The 18,088-nt window shown below is 35.1% G+C and overlaps 2 protein-coding genes across 4 annotated transcripts; one reads left to right on the top strand and one right to left on the bottom strand.

Annotated features, from left to right (window-relative positions):
* Window positions 1-1,076: 1,076 nt before the first annotated feature.
* Window positions 1,077-17,906, bottom strand: LOC125654732 (uncharacterized). Its single transcript, XM_048884772.2, has 3 exons — window positions 16,104-17,906; window positions 13,385-13,467; window positions 1,077-2,531 (listed from the first exon to the last, which is right to left on the bottom strand). Exons 1-3 carry the CDS (start codon window positions 16,165-16,167, stop codon window positions 2,124-2,126), a joined length of 555 nt encoding a protein of 184 aa, XP_048740729.1. The 5' UTR covers window positions 16,168-17,906; the 3' UTR covers window positions 1,077-2,123.
* On the top strand, window positions 5,457-12,056 carry LOC125654730 (heavy metal-binding protein HIP-like). 3 transcript variants are annotated; one of them, XM_048884769.2, is made up of 2 exons: window positions 5,457-6,163; window positions 9,271-9,784. In XM_048884769.2, exons 1-2 carry the CDS (start codon window positions 5,761-5,763, stop codon window positions 9,744-9,746), a joined length of 879 nt encoding a protein of 292 aa, XP_048740726.2. In that variant the 5' UTR covers window positions 5,457-5,760; the 3' UTR covers window positions 9,747-9,784. The 3 variants fall into 3 exon arrangements, with proteins under 3 accessions (XP_048740726.2, XP_048740727.2, XP_048740728.2); XM_048884770.2 differs by lacking the exon at window positions 9,271-9,784 and adding an exon at window positions 11,539-12,056 and having other exon boundaries at window positions 5,475-6,163; XM_048884771.2 differs by lacking the exons at window positions 5,457-6,163; window positions 9,271-9,784 and adding exons at window positions 10,234-10,679; window positions 11,539-12,056.
* Window positions 17,907-18,088: the final 182 nt, after the last annotated feature.

The following is an 18,088-nucleotide window of genomic DNA, read 5'->3' as shown; positions in this document are numbered from 1 at the left end:
GGTACGAAAGGCGAAGATAACGAACTGTGATCAATGTCATAACTCCTAAAAGCAAAATAGATAGTTGGACAAACACGGACTCCTAGATATACCAGAGGTGGGATCAGGTGCCTAGGAGTAAGCATCCCCTGTCGACTGGTCTCACCCGCCGTGAGCCCTTTATCTTGATCAGGTAACAGAGGTGTCCGTAGTCAAAATCAGTGTGCCAAGAACGGTCTAACAATCGGTATAAAACACGTCAGACATTTAGACCCAATGATAGGTTGTATTGGCAAACTAGATCGTTATAACGATCATAGAATTTGCGAAATGCTCATTTAAAACGAGACTGTTGAAACCCCTGCACCATCAACTTGTTTGTCAGTAGTCTGCCTTGATTCTTAAAGTCATGCCAATCTTGTCATAATCGTAAGTCGGGAGAATTTTTAGTTTTGAAAAATGGTCATGTTGAAGTTACACCTTTCTAGATCTGCACTTAAAATATGGGTAAATTTCAAGGAGTACAAAATTTCAAGGATCCCAACACTTATCTGTGCTGTTAAAATGCAATTCTGATTTATCAGACCTGCATAAGCTCGGAATCTCGGAAACGAAAATCTTTCAATGTATTCATTTACATTTAAAAGGAACTATATTGTTTAGCGTACATGCATGTAGAACAAACCTCTTTCATTCAATCCGATTAAAATCAGCTCCTCGATCCCCTTCTTTATTTTTATGTTGTCGATACATCAGCGACAATTAAAAAAAGTGGAGCGAATCGAGGAGCTGGTTTTAATCAGATTGCTCTTTCATTGTGCTTTTAGTGGCGATTATTTTTACAATCAAAGACAAAACGTCTAGAATTACACAATATACCAAAGACAAAACTTCTAAAATTATATAACATACATTCTAGATATTCCGCATTAACTGTAAAAAGTAAAGGAAAAAAAAAATACGATAAATGTGTAAAACTAGCGATAGGAAATAAATAAATTTGACATCAGTAGGAAGGTTACCTCATTTATAAATCCCTCCGTGTCATCAACCATTTCCAATCGGTTCTCACGTGTAGTAATTAGAGAAACACGTTCTGCAGGATTATGACTTTATTCATTTATACAAAACATTAAATTATACAAAAATCACAATACATTATTTTCAATAACCCACAAATTGCATCGCTTTATAAATCTGAAACATGATATTTTACAAGCTTCATATTTAATACCTGCTGTAGGTACTAGTAGTTTTGACCTAAATTGCAATTATCTGAGTAGTTTTCTAAAACACAAATTATCATGCAGACAAGTGGATTGTCTATCATACAATTAAAGCCTTTCAAAGTTGTCCATACAAAGATACAATAAACTGGATGTTTTTTCTCACTTAACATATACTAGTAGTTAAACTTTATCATATCATCAATCTATTTAAATATATTACATGTAGACATTAAAATGGAAACTTTTATTTCAGTAACATGCTTTACGGACAATGTGGAGCTTTGATTAGTAATCACGTGATCATTGGGTCATGACCAATGTTTGAAAACTTTTATTTTATTATAAGTAAAATGCAGTATATTCTATGCATATGTGCTGTTCTGAATACAGCTTTTGATTATGCATATAGTCACCTGATCCAATGAGTTTGAGGTAAAACATTCGAACCCAGTTGAACAAAGGTTATATTAATAAATTTGGTGTTAGTTCATTTGATAGATATTTGTACAACTGGACCCAGATTGACGATAGAATATTTCGACGAATATGTACAATATAGACATACGCAGAGGATGCTACAATTCAGATACTGATCTCAATGATATTAATAATGAAAATAGTTACAGGCATTGTGAAATATAATGAACATCAGAAAACTTTAAAACACAGGTAAGAGCGATACATCGGTCGCAAAATTAACTTGCAGCAATTGTCCAGGTGCGGATCCTTCAGCGGTTCTGCTTGTTATGACAAATAGCAGACGTCATGTGCAAAAGTGTATTTGTATCGCAATCAGGAGTACAAGAAAATCCTCCTTCTGATCCAACAAACAACATTTATATTAAGGTAAAGCTCACGGTGAGGAGGCTTAACCACCTGTCTCAGCGGCGCACAAAACAAACAACTGATCAGAGATCATTTGTGCGGCTTATGACAGCTCTCAGACGATCTATGGGAGATGGAATCCATAGAACTGCTGGAGTGAAGGATGTCAGATCTCTTGTTTTTATGTTTGTCGTGTGGCTTGGAGAGATCGCATTTGGAACCTTTGTGGTGGTGGTGATGACCTCTTGATTTACCGGGTATCACATGTTCTGACAGATCTATTGTATGCGCATGCGTCGGACGCTGATGTCTTAGTTTCGGAGAAGGGTTAGGACTGGATTCGTTTGAGTGTTTGTGATGAAATAAATCTGAAAATCCACAAACATCTGTGTGGGACTGTCGGTGAAGTTCGTGTTTGTGTTGTTTGTGAAGCAGTTCTGCCGTCCTTTTTCCTGCCACCATATTGAATATTCCATACGACAAAAACGTCTCTCTTTCCTGAAAAGACATAATGTTCATAAATAATCAAGATAACAAAAATTAAATATACTTGATACCTTATATACATTGATTACACGTTACATGTAATTAACTTGGGATTACTTTTCATATTTTACATTTTTTTTTCTTTTTGACTTTTTCTATTATTTTGGGTGGGGGTGGGTGTATGTGTTTGCCTGTCAAGGGGATGTCATTTATGATCTTTAAAGACGTGGAGTGCTGTCTACCAAATTTAAAAAAATCCACGAAATTTGAGTCACCGCGAATAATTCTAACGTAAGAACATTTTCCTGGCTTTATCATTAGAATACCCCAGTCTAGTCTTTAATGCTGAGAAAGTAGCTTATTAATACAAGTGTATAGTTTAGATTAAACCATTACTCAAGTAAGACCCTATTTCTCCTTTGCCTATTTGATTGCATATTTTTAGCAGCATCATTTCAAAATTAAGGATTATCTCCCTCATGCATAGCTCTTATCAATACACGAATTTGACTCCACTTTTTTTGGCACGCTGTTTTTGGCTATAATAGCTCTAAAACTTCATTGTTATTTCGGATTTCAAACATTTCGGTTGAGAATCACTGAAGAGACATTATTTGTCGAAATGCGCATCTGGTGCATCAAAATTGGTACCGTATAAGTTTTACATCATAGATATGACATCAAAATCTGTTCATCAAATTTGAATGTTTAATTGTGGAGGACAAGTATTGGCAGGTATAATGATAGAAAACAATATAAGATAAGAGAAACGATTGCCTGTTTTATCGTCTGCTTCTTTGCTTGCCGCATCACGATCTCAGCAGACGATCAATTAAAGTGTGAAACATTGAAACATTCACATCTTGTTTATCAGAGTTATTGGGTTAATATTTCACAAATAAGACATAATCCAGTTTTCAAAAAATCCAGGTTTTGATGACCCTAATCTTGGTGGAATTTACCGATATTCCATTTTGTTACTGACAAGCAAGAGCCGTGTCTTCATCAGGTTGAAGGATAAATGAGTACACGTACATATGTACTAGTGTTATATCGAAATTTTCAAAGAGCTCTCATTGATTCTCAAAGCGGCAGGGGATTCAATAGGTGAGCTAGCCGTGATCGAAGGATCGCTAACATATTGTAGTTGTTCTCGCTTTCTTTTGACATTTTCCTTCTATTAAGCTATTCAATCGGCTGCTGACATAAACATAACACACGAACAGAAACTATAAAATAATTGGGTTCGTGTTTTCATTGTTGTTCACAATAGAGGGAAACAAAGCTTGTGCCTGATGTGCTGGCCTGTGTAGTAATACATCGTATCGTGTGATGTCCTGTAATTTCTCTGCCACTGAATTAGACAAAGGCATGTGATATCCATTCTCCCCAGGGTAACCGATAATTTACTAGAGATTGAAAAATAAATCAGGCAAGCGTGAGCAATATATTTAAATCCTTCTGGGATTATCCTGAGGAATAAGCAATTATGGCAACGCATTGGTTGATTAAATGGAAATATAATAATACTATTTTACATAATACGAATATGACGTCGTCAAATCAAGACGTATGGTAAAGTCTGTATTCATGTCAGCAGAGAAAAGGGGGCACACCGCAGAATAATTCTATATGGTATGCACTAGCTCAAACGAAAGTGAAATCTCAAATTACAGACTGCTGGCGTCACTCCAGAAATTTAGGATTTGAAGATAGTCATAACTTTGGACAATCGTCCATTTTTATTCTTTCTTCTTTTTTTTTATCAATGAAATAAAAATATTGCTTTATCACATATTATCACTGTAGCAAAATCCCAAGTGGAATATTATTGTTGTAAGAATTAGAAAATTCATGCTATCAAGTGGAATATTATTGTTGTAAGAATTAGAAAATTCATGTTATCAAGTGGAATATTATTGTTGTAAGAATTAGAAAATTCAAGTTATCAAACATTTGGGAATTTGATCTGTGTTGTTCGTATTTTTTGTATATGATCATGAAAGGGAACATTTCCACTGTTTTGTACTTCTATATACGGTTACGAGTAATATTAGTGACCACTTAATTTCTTCTATATTTGTAAACTAAATCAGTTTCAAGACACAGAACCACTAATACGATATACAGCTTATACTTAAAACCTGCTAAAGCAGACCGAATTAAATCTTAGATAAATAACAGTGTTCCTTCTGAACTGCTTACATGATATAAGACATTTCCTCTGCATTTACCAATCATTCAATAGCAGGTATACAAAGATCAATTGAAATGAGTTTTGTAACCATTCAAATTCTGGACACCTCCTGAGGGGGGGGGGGGGGGGGGGGGTGAGGTCAAGGTACGTATAGAACGTGGAGTGTGAATCGGTTTACGTTAAATGAAACAGTTCAAATCAAGAAAATCGTATGCCGGTTCATACCGCTTTTCATCAAGGTATCAATACTTTGCTAGTGAAATAACAAGCACACCTCTATCCGATTCGTTTTATACATTTTCATGAAAGGCGCGAATACCGGTGATATTTATTTTCCTTTGACAAACTTATCGGAGACTTTTCCAGGAAGACTATAATCAATCGAAATAAAGGAAGAACAATCTGCGTTATCACAATGTTTGTTTTCTTTCAATTCTGCAACAATAACAGCTACCTTTATTGACTAAATATTGCACAACGCAGTTAAAGAGTGATAATGATCTTACGAACAGGAAATTATTTGTCGCTGAATTTTAACTGTCAAATTTGCTGCTTTAATATACATTCCAATGGGAATTTTGCAATAAATTGAGTATTATTTCTTTCCTAATTATTCTGTTTTCCTTGTTTTAAATTCAATCTTGGATCCTGGAAATATCTTGTTTATTTGCTCATTTTTTCATGAGTGCGCATGCGTACAGAATTCTAGAAACATCGGAACCATAAAATTTTAGCAAAGATACCAGATGCTATGATAAGGGCATATGAACGTTAAAAATTGTAAGTTCAAGCCAAAACATTGGGGAAAAAAACCCATATAACATACAATATTTCTCGCTTTCCTCCACTATATACCACAATGCAATGACTATAATTTCATCAGAATACTTGACAGTGTATGGAATTACATTACAATTTACAATGCCTATTTCAGTAGTAGTCAAGAGTATATCAGAGGTTTAAGTACAGGCCAAGTACGTTATCTGGAAATTCTGGAGAGGACACAGTCTTATCTTTTAGAATTGATAACATTGTAAACTCGCAATGACTTTGTTCAACGGTTTTACGATTCTCCTAATACTGTCGTCTGTGGTTGTAACGGAAGCAGACGATGATGGAGCCTGGAAGCGGGAAATGGAGCAGAAGATGGAGGAGGTTCTGCGCGTTGTGCAGAGACAAGAAGACATGATTTTAAAGAGGGACCGCGTGATTGACATCCAGGGTCGAAACATCGAGAAGCACAGTGAAGAAATTGGAAAGCTAAAGGACATGATTTTAAAAAGGGACCGCGTGATTGAACTCCAGAGCCAAAACATAGAGAGGCACAATGAAGAGATTGGTATGCTGAAGAGAAGTATGAAGGAGAAGACACTACAACACATAGTTCAGCACGCAGAAAGCAAGGTCGACAACGCAACACACAAAACAACCAATGAACAACCTCAAGGTATTTAGTATCATATGATTGCAGTATTCCATATCATATAAAACATTAGTGATATTACATTATTCGTGTATTTTTTAGGAAGTTCATTGGTAACCGTTCAATGAGTGTCTATCGTCACTAAACCACAACATTATGTAATACAACTCACGTTATGTAATACAACTCACGTTATTTAATACAACTCACATTATGTAATACAACTCACGTTATATAATACAACTCACGTTATATAATACAACTCACATTATGTAATACAACTCACGTTATGTAATACAATTCACGTTATGTAATACAACTCACGTTATATAATACAATTCACGTTATATAATACAACTCACGTTATATAATACAACTCACATTATCTAATACAACTCACATTATGTAATACAACTCACATTATATAATACAACTCACGTTATTTAATACAACTCACGTCATGTAATACATCTCACGTTATGTAATACAATTCACGTTATATAATACAACTCACGTTATATAATACAATTCACGTTATATAATACAACTCACGTTATATAATACAACTCACATTATGTAATACAATTCACGTTATGTAATACATCTCACATTATGTAATACAATTCACGTTATATAATACATCTCACGTTATATAATACAACTCACGTTATATAATACAATTCACGTTATATATTACAATTCACGTTATATAATACAACTCACGTTATATAATACAACTCACGTTATGTAATACAATTCACGTTATGTAATACATCTCACATTATGTAATACAACTCACGTTATATAATACAACTCACGTTATATAATACAACTCACGTTATATAATACAATTCACGTTATATAATACAACTCACATTATCTAATACAACTCACGATATGTAATACAACTCACATTATGTAATACATCTCACGTTATGTAATACAACTCACGTTATGTAATACAACTCACGTTATATAATACAATTCACGTTATATAATACAACTCACGTTATATAATACAACTCACGTTATGTAATACATCTCATATTATGTAATACAACTCACGTTATATAATACAATTCACGTTATATAATACAATTCACGTTATATAATACAACTCACATTATGTAATACAATTCACGTTATATAATACAACTCACGTTATGTAATACATCTCACGTTATATAATACAATTCACGTTATATAATACAACTCACGTTATGTAATACATCTCACGTTATATAATACAATTCACGTTATATAATACAACTCACGTTATATAATACAACTCACGTTATATAATACAACTCACATTATGTAATACAACTCACGTTATATAATACAACTCACGTTATGTAATACAATTCACGTTATATAATACAACTCACATTATGTAATACAACTCACGTTATATAATACAACTCACGTTATGTAATACAATTCACGTTATATAATACAACTCACGTTATATAATACAACTCACATTATATAATACAACTCACGTTATGTAATACAATTCACGTTATATAATACAACTCACGTTATATAATACAACTCACATTATGTAATACAACTCACGTTATGTAATACAACTCACGTTATATAATACAACTCACGTTATATAATACAACTCACATTATGTAATACAACTCACGTTATATAATACAACTCACATTATGTAATACAACTCACGTTATGTAATACAACTCACGTTATATAATACAACTCACGTTATATAATACAACTCACATTATGTAATACAACTCACGTTATATAATACAACTCACATTATGTAATACAACTCACGTTATGTAATACATCTCACATTATGTAATACAATTCACGTTATATAATACAACTCACGTTATGTAATACAACTCACGATATATAATACAACTCACATTATCTAATACAACTCACATTATGTAATACAACTCACGTTATATAATACAACTCACATTATCTAATACAACTCACATTATGTAATACAACTCACGTTATATAATACAACTCACATTATGTAATACATCTCACATTATGTAATACAACTCACGTTATGTAATACAACTCACGTTATATAATACAACTCACGTTATATAATACAACTCACATTATATAATACAACTCACGTTATGTAATACAACTCACGTTATGTAATACAACTCACGTTATGTAATACAACTCACGTTATGTAATACAACTCACGTTATATAATACAACTCACATTATCTAATACAACTCACGTTATGTAATACAACTCACGTTATGTAATACAACTCACATTATGTAATACAACTCACGTTATGTAATACAACTCACGTTATATAATACAACTCACATTATGTAATACAACTCACGTTATGTAATACAACTCACGTTATGTAATACAACTCACGTTATGTAATACAACTCACGTTATATAATACAACTCACGTTATATAATACAACTCACATTATGTAATACAACTCACGTTATGTAATACAACTCACGTTATATAATACAACTCACATTATATAATACAACTCACATTATGTAATACAACTCACGTTATGTAATACAACTCACGTTATATAATACAACTCACGTTATGTAATACAACTCACGTTATGTAATACAACTCACGTTATATAATACAACTCACATTATATAATACAACTCACATTATGTAATACAACTCACGTTATGTAATACAACTCACGTTATGTAATACAACTCACGTTATGTAATACAACTCACATTATATAATACAACTCAAGTTATATAATACAACTCACGATATGTAATACAACTCACGTTATCTAATACATCTCACGTTATGTAATACAATTAACGTTATATAATACAACTCACGTTATGTAATACAATTCACGTTATATAATACAACTCACGTTATATAATACAACTCACGTTATATAATACAATTATGTAATACATCTCGCGTTATGTAATACAACTCACGTTATTGCAAACTTTATCGCACTTGAATTCATTGACTGTGATAACAATATTGTAAAAAGAACAAAATCATGTCATTGAATACAGGAGTGATTATACGGGCTATAGTTTTATCAATGGATAGTAAATGATCAATCTTAGGCAACTTTCAGGAATTATTTTTTGAACATTTCAGGCGGGAGTGATTCCAAACGACTCCTTATCCCTGTCAGTCAGGATCAAGATGCAGTTGCATTTTACGCGTACATGTCAAAAAACTTCGGACATGTTGGGAATGGACACGTGTACATCTATGACACGGTTGTCACTAACGCAGGCAACGCCTATAATCACCATACCGGAGTCTTCACTGCGCCACGTCAAGGACTCTACGCATTTTCATGGACAATTTTTGTCGCAGGGGAACACCTGGACGGCGAGACTGGTCAATTTGGAGAAGTGACAGTGCACTTAGTTCAAAATGGGCAGTATCGCGGGTCCGTATACGCAGACACTGAAACTAACTACGAAGAAGAAATGTCCACAGGATTCGCCATTTTATCATTAGATGCAGGTGACGTAGTAATGGTTACGACACCAAGTGGGGCTCAAGGGTCATACCGAAGCGACACCCTTGGAAGATGGTCATTCTCAGGTTTCCGCGTGGCTTAACGTAAAATAAGATTTGCAATAAAAGTCTCCCACAAACAGGTCATCTTTCGTATGTGTAAGGGGTGGGGTGTTTGTGTGGAGGGATGGGTTTCTGTTGTTTGATTGATGCTGTTGTGATCGGGTTGGACCGCTTCAGGGGGAGGACACAATGTCAGTTTGAAGGAGAAATTCGAACAGTAGATAATACATATAATGGTTTAGACATGCGATGTGCTGTTTTCCCGACCAAATGAATTAAAACCATTTTCAAAACTTTAAATTAGATATGATAGTGGTCGTAAATTATACATGTACAAGATAAGACATACTACAAGATAAGACATACTACAAGATAAGACATACATGTATGATATTAAACACATCAAGCATTGCAGTGCCACAATAGAAAACTTCTAGTGGTACATTGCGATCCAAAAACAGAAAACAAGCACTGTTGCATTAACCATGTAGTGTCATCGCTCTCCTTATCTACGAATTTCTTATCCATTTTGTAAACATATCGTATGACAGTACTCTGCAAATTTAAGTACAAAACCAGAGAGTAACTATCGTAGGTCCCTATATAGAACGTCTTCCCTGACACTGATAAGAACAAAACAACCATGTTGCCGTGGCACTACCTGTGCGTGTTAATTTTGTTGTTCTCCTCGGTGGTTACCATCAAGGCTGAAGAAGAGAATGGGAGATGGAAAGAAAGAATGGAGGAAGAAATGAAAAGAATCTTGGAGATTGTGGAGAAGCAAACGAAAGTTATCAGAAGACAGGATTCGGAGATTGCAGCCTTGAAGAACCGTATTGACACACTCGAAGATCGGGCTCCAAGCAAAGCAAAGGAAGAGACACAATCAGGGCAGCAGACGTCCATAAAAAGGACCAAACCAAAAGCGAACCAGTTTATAGACACGCTCAAAGACAACCATTCCCCTCCAAAAGGTATATCCATGTCAATGTCACTGACCTCATAAAAGATACGAATTGAATGTGTTCGTGCAAGATAATCTAGACTTTATGAAAAAGATACCGAATAAGACTTGTGAAGTGTCAAATATGTTGAATTTTTCATTGCGATCGTCACAGTGGTACCATATGCAAGTAGTTGACAGCGAGTTTAAATCTAAAGCAGGAGGCCGTGGTTCAAATCCTTGCGTGGTCAGACTAGACAAGTTGAAATAATTCATTACGGTTATTTCACCATTCACTCAGCACTGAAAGGAAAGTCTAGGATGTTTAATAATGGATGTGCCATGTCATCGATGGAGTTATCATTCTCGCGGTACTGGCGTATGGTACATGTAGATGGCACTGTTAATATATTTGCAAGTTGGTTGGTTGTTTTACGTCCAGTTGAGAATTTTTCACTCGTATTGAGACGTCGCCAGTTGTACCAGAAATTTGGACCTATACATAGCGCTTCTCTAACTTGCCAACGCCTGCCGCGACACAGTACATCCGTTATCAAGGTCATATCCGAAAGACCCGTGAATGTCAAACGTTTGGCGAAGGAGAAATTACTATCTATGTTTACGTCTTAGGTTTGACACGGCCATAGTACGAGCGGGGCTCGAACTCACGACCTCTCGGTTACGAAGCGAACGCTATTCCACTGAGATACCGCGACCGATTGGCCGGTTAATAATATATGAATACATGAAATGCTCTAATATGAATGCAACATAACTTCATATTATAAAAAAGCATTTACTGTTCTGTAGTAAAATAGAAGAAATCAACATATTTTTCATACACCTTTTCTCGAAATCAAAAAATATTTTAATATTGCATTTTTTCTCAGGTGTACAAAGGCGTTTCCTTGATGGTTCCCCGGGACATCAGACTCCTGTAGCATTTTACGCCTACATCTCCAAAGACTTCACGCATGTCGGGGACAATCACATGTTCGTCTTCGATACGATAGTCACCAACAGTGGCCATGCTTACAACAACTATAGCGGGGTTTTTACTGCGTCATCTAGCGGGCTGTATGCGTTTGCCTACTCCATTGCAGTTGCTGGTCATCATATTTCTGGTGATACGGACAGTCAGTACGGAGAAATTTCGGTACAGTTAGTACGCAATGCTACACCTTACGGTTCCATTGCTGCTGACACAGAAAGGGCGTCTGATGACGAGATGGCAACAGGATTCGCCATTCTCTATCTGGATGCCGGCGACATAGTTAAGGTCACTGCAAAAGGTCAAGGTCAAGGGTCTTTTCTAAGCAGTAGATACGAACACTGGTCATTCTCGGGATTCAAAATCCAATAGAAATACTAGAATTCAACATTAAATATATTTGCTACTCGGCTAAAATTGTCTTGAGATTGTCAAATGCTTACGAAAGTCATATGCACTGTATGTAGTAAACTTCTTTAGTACAACGCTAATTTAATTGAGACCAGGGGCTAAAAGGAAATATCAATTTTCAAGTAACGTCAAACAGAAATAATGATACCGATTCAAAAACAAAAAAGTGAAACCAGCTGGTAAGGAAACGATTGCGTTCAATGACAGAGAGTAATAAGTTTGCCGTGAACCACTTGCGAAGCTTTTTTTCTGATATGATGCATTACTGAGTACGCCAAGTAGTATCGACTCGATCAAAACCTTTTACAGGGTATTCTAAAATCTTAAACTTTGTTTTTGTCTCGAAATAGATACCACAGAGACAGGAATGAACGCAGCAGCCAAGTGTGGTACTCGTGCACGCAATCAGATTGACTGGTATTAATGATGGCAATTATTGGTAGCAATTAAGATCGCGTGGTCTGAACCCATTCATTGGATTTTAAGTGACCGGTGAAATCAATTGTCATTATCATGTGGGACCGATTTCTAAGAAGGCTGACTGCTAACCCTGGGTTGTAAATCCATAATAAAGAGGCGATATACACGTTACAATCGCAAGAAGATGACCGGGTAGCTTTGTATTGAATCCAAATATTCGTAAATCAAGTCTCGCTGAGTAATCCGCTACTAAAAATTTTCATGGATTTAACTTCAAAGTTCCCGGATTTTATTTCTTTTGTGTACACAAACAAGGCCACAGTAATGCTGAGTATCGTCTACAGAATAACGTCACGTGCTCACTCCCACTGCTTACTCGTGATACTTACACTGTCACGTCATCATGCACGCACTGTCACGTCATTAAGTACGCACTGTCGCATCATCATGCACGCACAGTCACGTCATTAAATACGCACTGTCACGTCATTAACTATGCACTGTCACGTCATCATGCACGCACAGTCACGTCATTAAGTACGCACTACCATATCACCATCTCCGCTCAAACTTGTTACAACTATCAATTTACCTCAAGTGATTTGTAAACGTTGTTTCGAGCATATTTCATGAGTATTTCATCTGATATTTTACTTATTCTTGAACATTTTTCATTATCATTGGAATAGTTAAAAGGGTCTATGACAGACGGCTAACAATTTGGGGGTGTTAACTTTAAGTTGGGTCTTTAAATACATTGTTTACGGGTATAAACCGAGAATTATTATTTCAATTTAACAGTCACAAACTTTCAGTACTCTAGATACAGTATGAAAACTTAGGCTACACCTGTACCACACACTAATGTACTCTACAGATTTACAGCAGCACTATTATACGACAGAAAGACAAACCTTGTCCTGTATGCTTTTAGCGGTGCTGACTTCGTAACTGTGCTCCATTTCGGAGTTCAGCTGGTGAGACTGGTGATGATGTCCTGCAATGGTCAGATATAGGAAATATAGAATACGTGTCAGATATAGGAAATATAGAATACGTGTCAGATATAGGAAATATAGAATACGTGTCAGATATAGGAAATATAAAATACGTGTCAGATATAGGAAATATAGAATACGTGTCAGATATAGTAAATATAGAATACGTGTCAGATATAGGAAATATAGAATAAGTGTCAGATATAGGAAATATAGAATACGTGTCAGATATAGGAAATATAGAATACGTGTCAGATATAGGAAATATAGAATACGTGTCAGATATAGGAAATATAGAATACGTGTCAGATATAGGAAATATAGAATACGTGTCAGATATAGGAAATATAGAATAAGTGTCAGATATAGGAAATATAGAATAAGTGTCAGATATAGGAAATATAGAATAAGCGTCAGATATAGGAAATATAGAATACGTGTCAGATATAGGAAATATAGAATAAGCGTCAGATATAGGAAATATAGAATAAGTGTCAGATATAGGAAATATAGAATAAGTGTCAGATATAGGAAATATAGAATAAGTGTCAGATATAGGAAATATAGAATACGTGTCAGATATAGGAAATATAGAATAAGCGTCAGATATAGGAAATATAGAATAAGCGTCAGATATAGGAAATATAGAATAAGTGTCAGATATAGGAAATATAAAATAAGCGTCAGATATAGGAAATATAGAATACGTGTCAGATATAGGAAATATAGAATACGTGTGGATATCATCGGTAATATAGGATACAAGTGGAGAGGTTGTTAATTATAAATTGTTGTAAAGGTGTGTTAATTATACATTGTTGTAAAGGTGTGTTAATTATACATTGTTGTACAGGTGTGTTAATTATACATTGTTGTACAGGTGTGTTAATTATACATTGTTGTACAGGTGTGTTAATTATACATTGTTGTACAGGTGTGTTAATTATACATTGTTGTACAGGTGTGTTAATTATACATTGTTGTACAGGTGTGTTAATTATACATTGTTGTACAGGTGTGTTAATTATACATTGTTGTACAGGTGTGTTAATTATACATTGTTGTAAAGGTGTGTTAATTATACATTGTTGTACAGGTGTGTTAATTATACATTGTTGTAAAGGTGTGTTAATTATACATTGTTGTACAGGTGTGTTAATTATACATTGTTGTACAGGTGTGTTAATTATACATTGATGTACAGGTGTGTTAATTATACATTGTTGTAAAGGTGTGTTAATTATACATTGTTGTACAGGTGTGTTAATTATACATTGTTGTACAGGTGTGTTAATCATACATTGTTGTACAGGTGTGTTAATTATACATTGTTGTACAGGTGTGTTAATTATACATTGTTGTACAGGTGTGTTAATTATACATTGGTGTACAGGTGTGTTAATTATACATTGTTGTACAGGTGTGTTAATTATACATTGGTGTACAGGTGTGTTAATTATACATTGGTGTACAGGTGTGTTAATTATACATTGTTGTACAGGTGTGTTGATTATACAATGATGTACAGGTGTGTTAATTATACATTGGTGTACAGGTGTGTTAATTATACATTGTTGTACAGGTGTGTTAATTATACATTGATGTATAGGATAATAGTGGACACGTTGTTAATTAATTATACATAGATGGCACAAAGGCACACACACATATATATATATATACACAAGGACAATGAACACACACAAGGACAATGAAGCTCAAGATTGAAAGCCATCTTTGAAAACTTAGATAAAGACGTCCTCCGCGATTCCTAATGGGTTTTCTTTAGTCGTTTTTTTTTTTTTACCCCACACGAATATCTACAAAGAACTTCATCGTAATGAATCCATTAAAGATTTATCTTATTAACTGTGATGATTTTTATGTATATAACCATTCGGCATCTTCCTTTATTTTCATAACAATACAAACTTTCTTTCTTGCTGAAGAATTGCACTTATGTCCTGTAACGCCCGCTCTAAGTTGTAAGTATTATATATAGTTAACATCTTAGTATCTCAATCTTTTCATGTTTTGACATCACCGTAGACATTGTGTTACAATAAAATGATATGAGAATTGGAGAAAACCCCTCTTGAGAATGTTTCACTCACATGGAGACGTCACCATTGCCGGTGAATGACTACAAAATTTAGGCCTTGACTCGGCGCTTTGTACAGCTTTGAGCAGGGAGGGATCTTTATCGTGCCACACCTGCTGTGACATGGGGCCTCGGTTTTTACGGTCTCATCCGAAGGACTGCCCCATTTAGTCGCCTCTTACAACCAGCAAGGGGTACTAGTGACCTATTCTAACCCAGATCCCCACAGGACTGGAGAAAACAGCAAACACTTTTAAAACGTTTACTGTATTCCTATTATAATGTGTTACATCCAAGTCAAAGAAAATACGAACTGTGGAATGAATGCATACCTTTAATTACATTTTATTTTAAATTTCATTTCAAAAAGACAGTTTAAGATAGGGTTATAAACCAAATACATTGTGTATAAATTTTCATTTTGCCCTTTACGAATTGCAAGATCTATATAGACACAGATGGAGAACGAATTTAATGAAACTCCACTGAAATTAGAATAAAATAATGTACATATAATAATATGGAGAAACTTACCTGATTTGGTGCATGATACTGATGGGGACGAGACGCGAGCAGATGAAGCTATCACTGAAAACATAGCGACAAAGAATTCCTGAAAAGCTCCCGAGAAAATATCAACTAGGGTCTATCTACATCACACTTTCATTAAACAGGTTTTGTTGTTTGTTTTTTCTCGAAGTTAAATCTTCTACATCCAGGTCTGGTTTTGACTCGTCTCAGATCCAAAGCAATTTGAAGAAAGGAAAAAGATTTTCAAAAATAACCAATATCGTCCTCTTGCCACAACCGGTTTCCGTTACACTGCGGCGAGGGGTCTTCTCCTGTCATATTTATACCTTTATTGACTTGCAGAAAGAGCGCGTTAAAGCGTGCAGCAGCCGATAGATGAAGTGATGGCATAAACCGCCAAAACACGGATGATGAGGTCAAAGAGAAAAATAAGACAACGATGCAAGTTGACGCATCTCTCATCAGCTGTCAAATGAAAATATCTAGCTAATTATAGTTATCGCTCCCGGCGGGTCCGATGTCTTAGTGTGCCAATAATCCCGTGAAAAGGGTTGCGTGTAACTTTCGAAGGGTGAGAGGGAGTTGGGCTATTGTTCCGCTTTTATTAGCGCATCCCTGACGCAAAGTGAGATAGAAAATAAAACAGATTTCCTCGCACCGCTTTCTCTTCCTGTTATGAAAAATTCCTTCTCAATGAAACATGCAAATTAAAGAAGAAATTTTGTACTTTTTTTATACGAACCGGATGCCTTAAATTAAATTCTATTAGACATCCCCATGAGAGAGAGCAAATTGACTAAAATCTTGACTTGCTGATTTTGATAGTGGATCCGGATAATTTATTGGCCCGGCGTGGATTTATTTTTGAGAAGATTCATTATTGCTAATTCTCCATGGCATGATAATGTACAACCGTGCCAATTTCAATTACAGCTGCTTTCGTATATAGTATATCAAACTTCAACACGTGGGTATTATAATGCTAATTTTATTTTTTATTTGTCTATGAAAACAACTCAAACGGCAATTTGAGAGTGTGTTTTAGATAGAAAGAAGAAAAAACACTCTACATTGACGCATTCGGTGTCACTGTTTATAGCGGGGGTGTATTGATAAACATACGAAAACAATTATGCAATACAAAGGTCCTGCGTAAGTGAGATGCTTTTCCACAAAGAGTGCAAATCCAAGAAATTCTGTAACCGAAATGAAGTTAATTGTCCAGGTATAAACAGAAAATAGGTCATCTTTTGAAATGTTTCAAATGGTACGTCAATAGTCACGTGCAAGTCCAGCTAAAATGTCAGTATTGTATTACATGTGTGTACGTACAGGTAAACAGGTATCTTACGATTTTAGGATCTCCTTGTAGGAATGAATTACATGTATATATTTTACACTTTTACTAGGAGAATGAAATACTTTTGGTACAACCAGTACAGATAAACGACGTAAAGGCAACACGTCTGGGCCAAATTTGTCACAATTAAAATATTGAAAAATCCGGAAACTTTGCCCGAGATCCACTAGGGAGAGAGAGAGAGAGAGGTGGCCCCCGTCTATATAGATGAATCTAGCCCCTCCCCTTCCAAGTTCTTAAACTAATTCGCCTCTGGCAGGTCACATTAAATAATTCTGACGCGACTTACGATGCACTTTCGTTTAGTATACTGCACTTCGGATGCACCTTCCAAAGTCAGGGGCTTTTTAAAAAAAATAAGTTTTTTAACAGGTAATTTTCACACATGGAATAATAACAAAAATTCTTACTACAAACGTACTAATGTACTGACCGCCGCGTCTATAGATTACAAAACTTTGACAGGACTCGTTGGATCACGTAAATACCGACACTCCCCCACACATTCAAAGGTTACCATGTACTTCTCACGAGTCACCTGATTTTATTAATTGCCTGATTAGTCAAAATTAGCAACCACATCGGGCATCAATATTTCTACATACATGTACCAGTCTTTAGTCATACA

The sequence above is a fragment of the Ostrea edulis genome, chromosome 7, assembly GCF_947568905.1.
Source record: "Ostrea edulis chromosome 7, xbOstEdul1.1, whole genome shotgun sequence".
Taxonomy (NCBI): domain Eukaryota; kingdom Metazoa; phylum Mollusca; class Bivalvia; order Ostreida; family Ostreidae; genus Ostrea; species Ostrea edulis.
The sequence above is the reverse complement of the archived record's forward strand: the minus strand, read 5'-3'. Positions and strand labels throughout refer to the sequence as shown.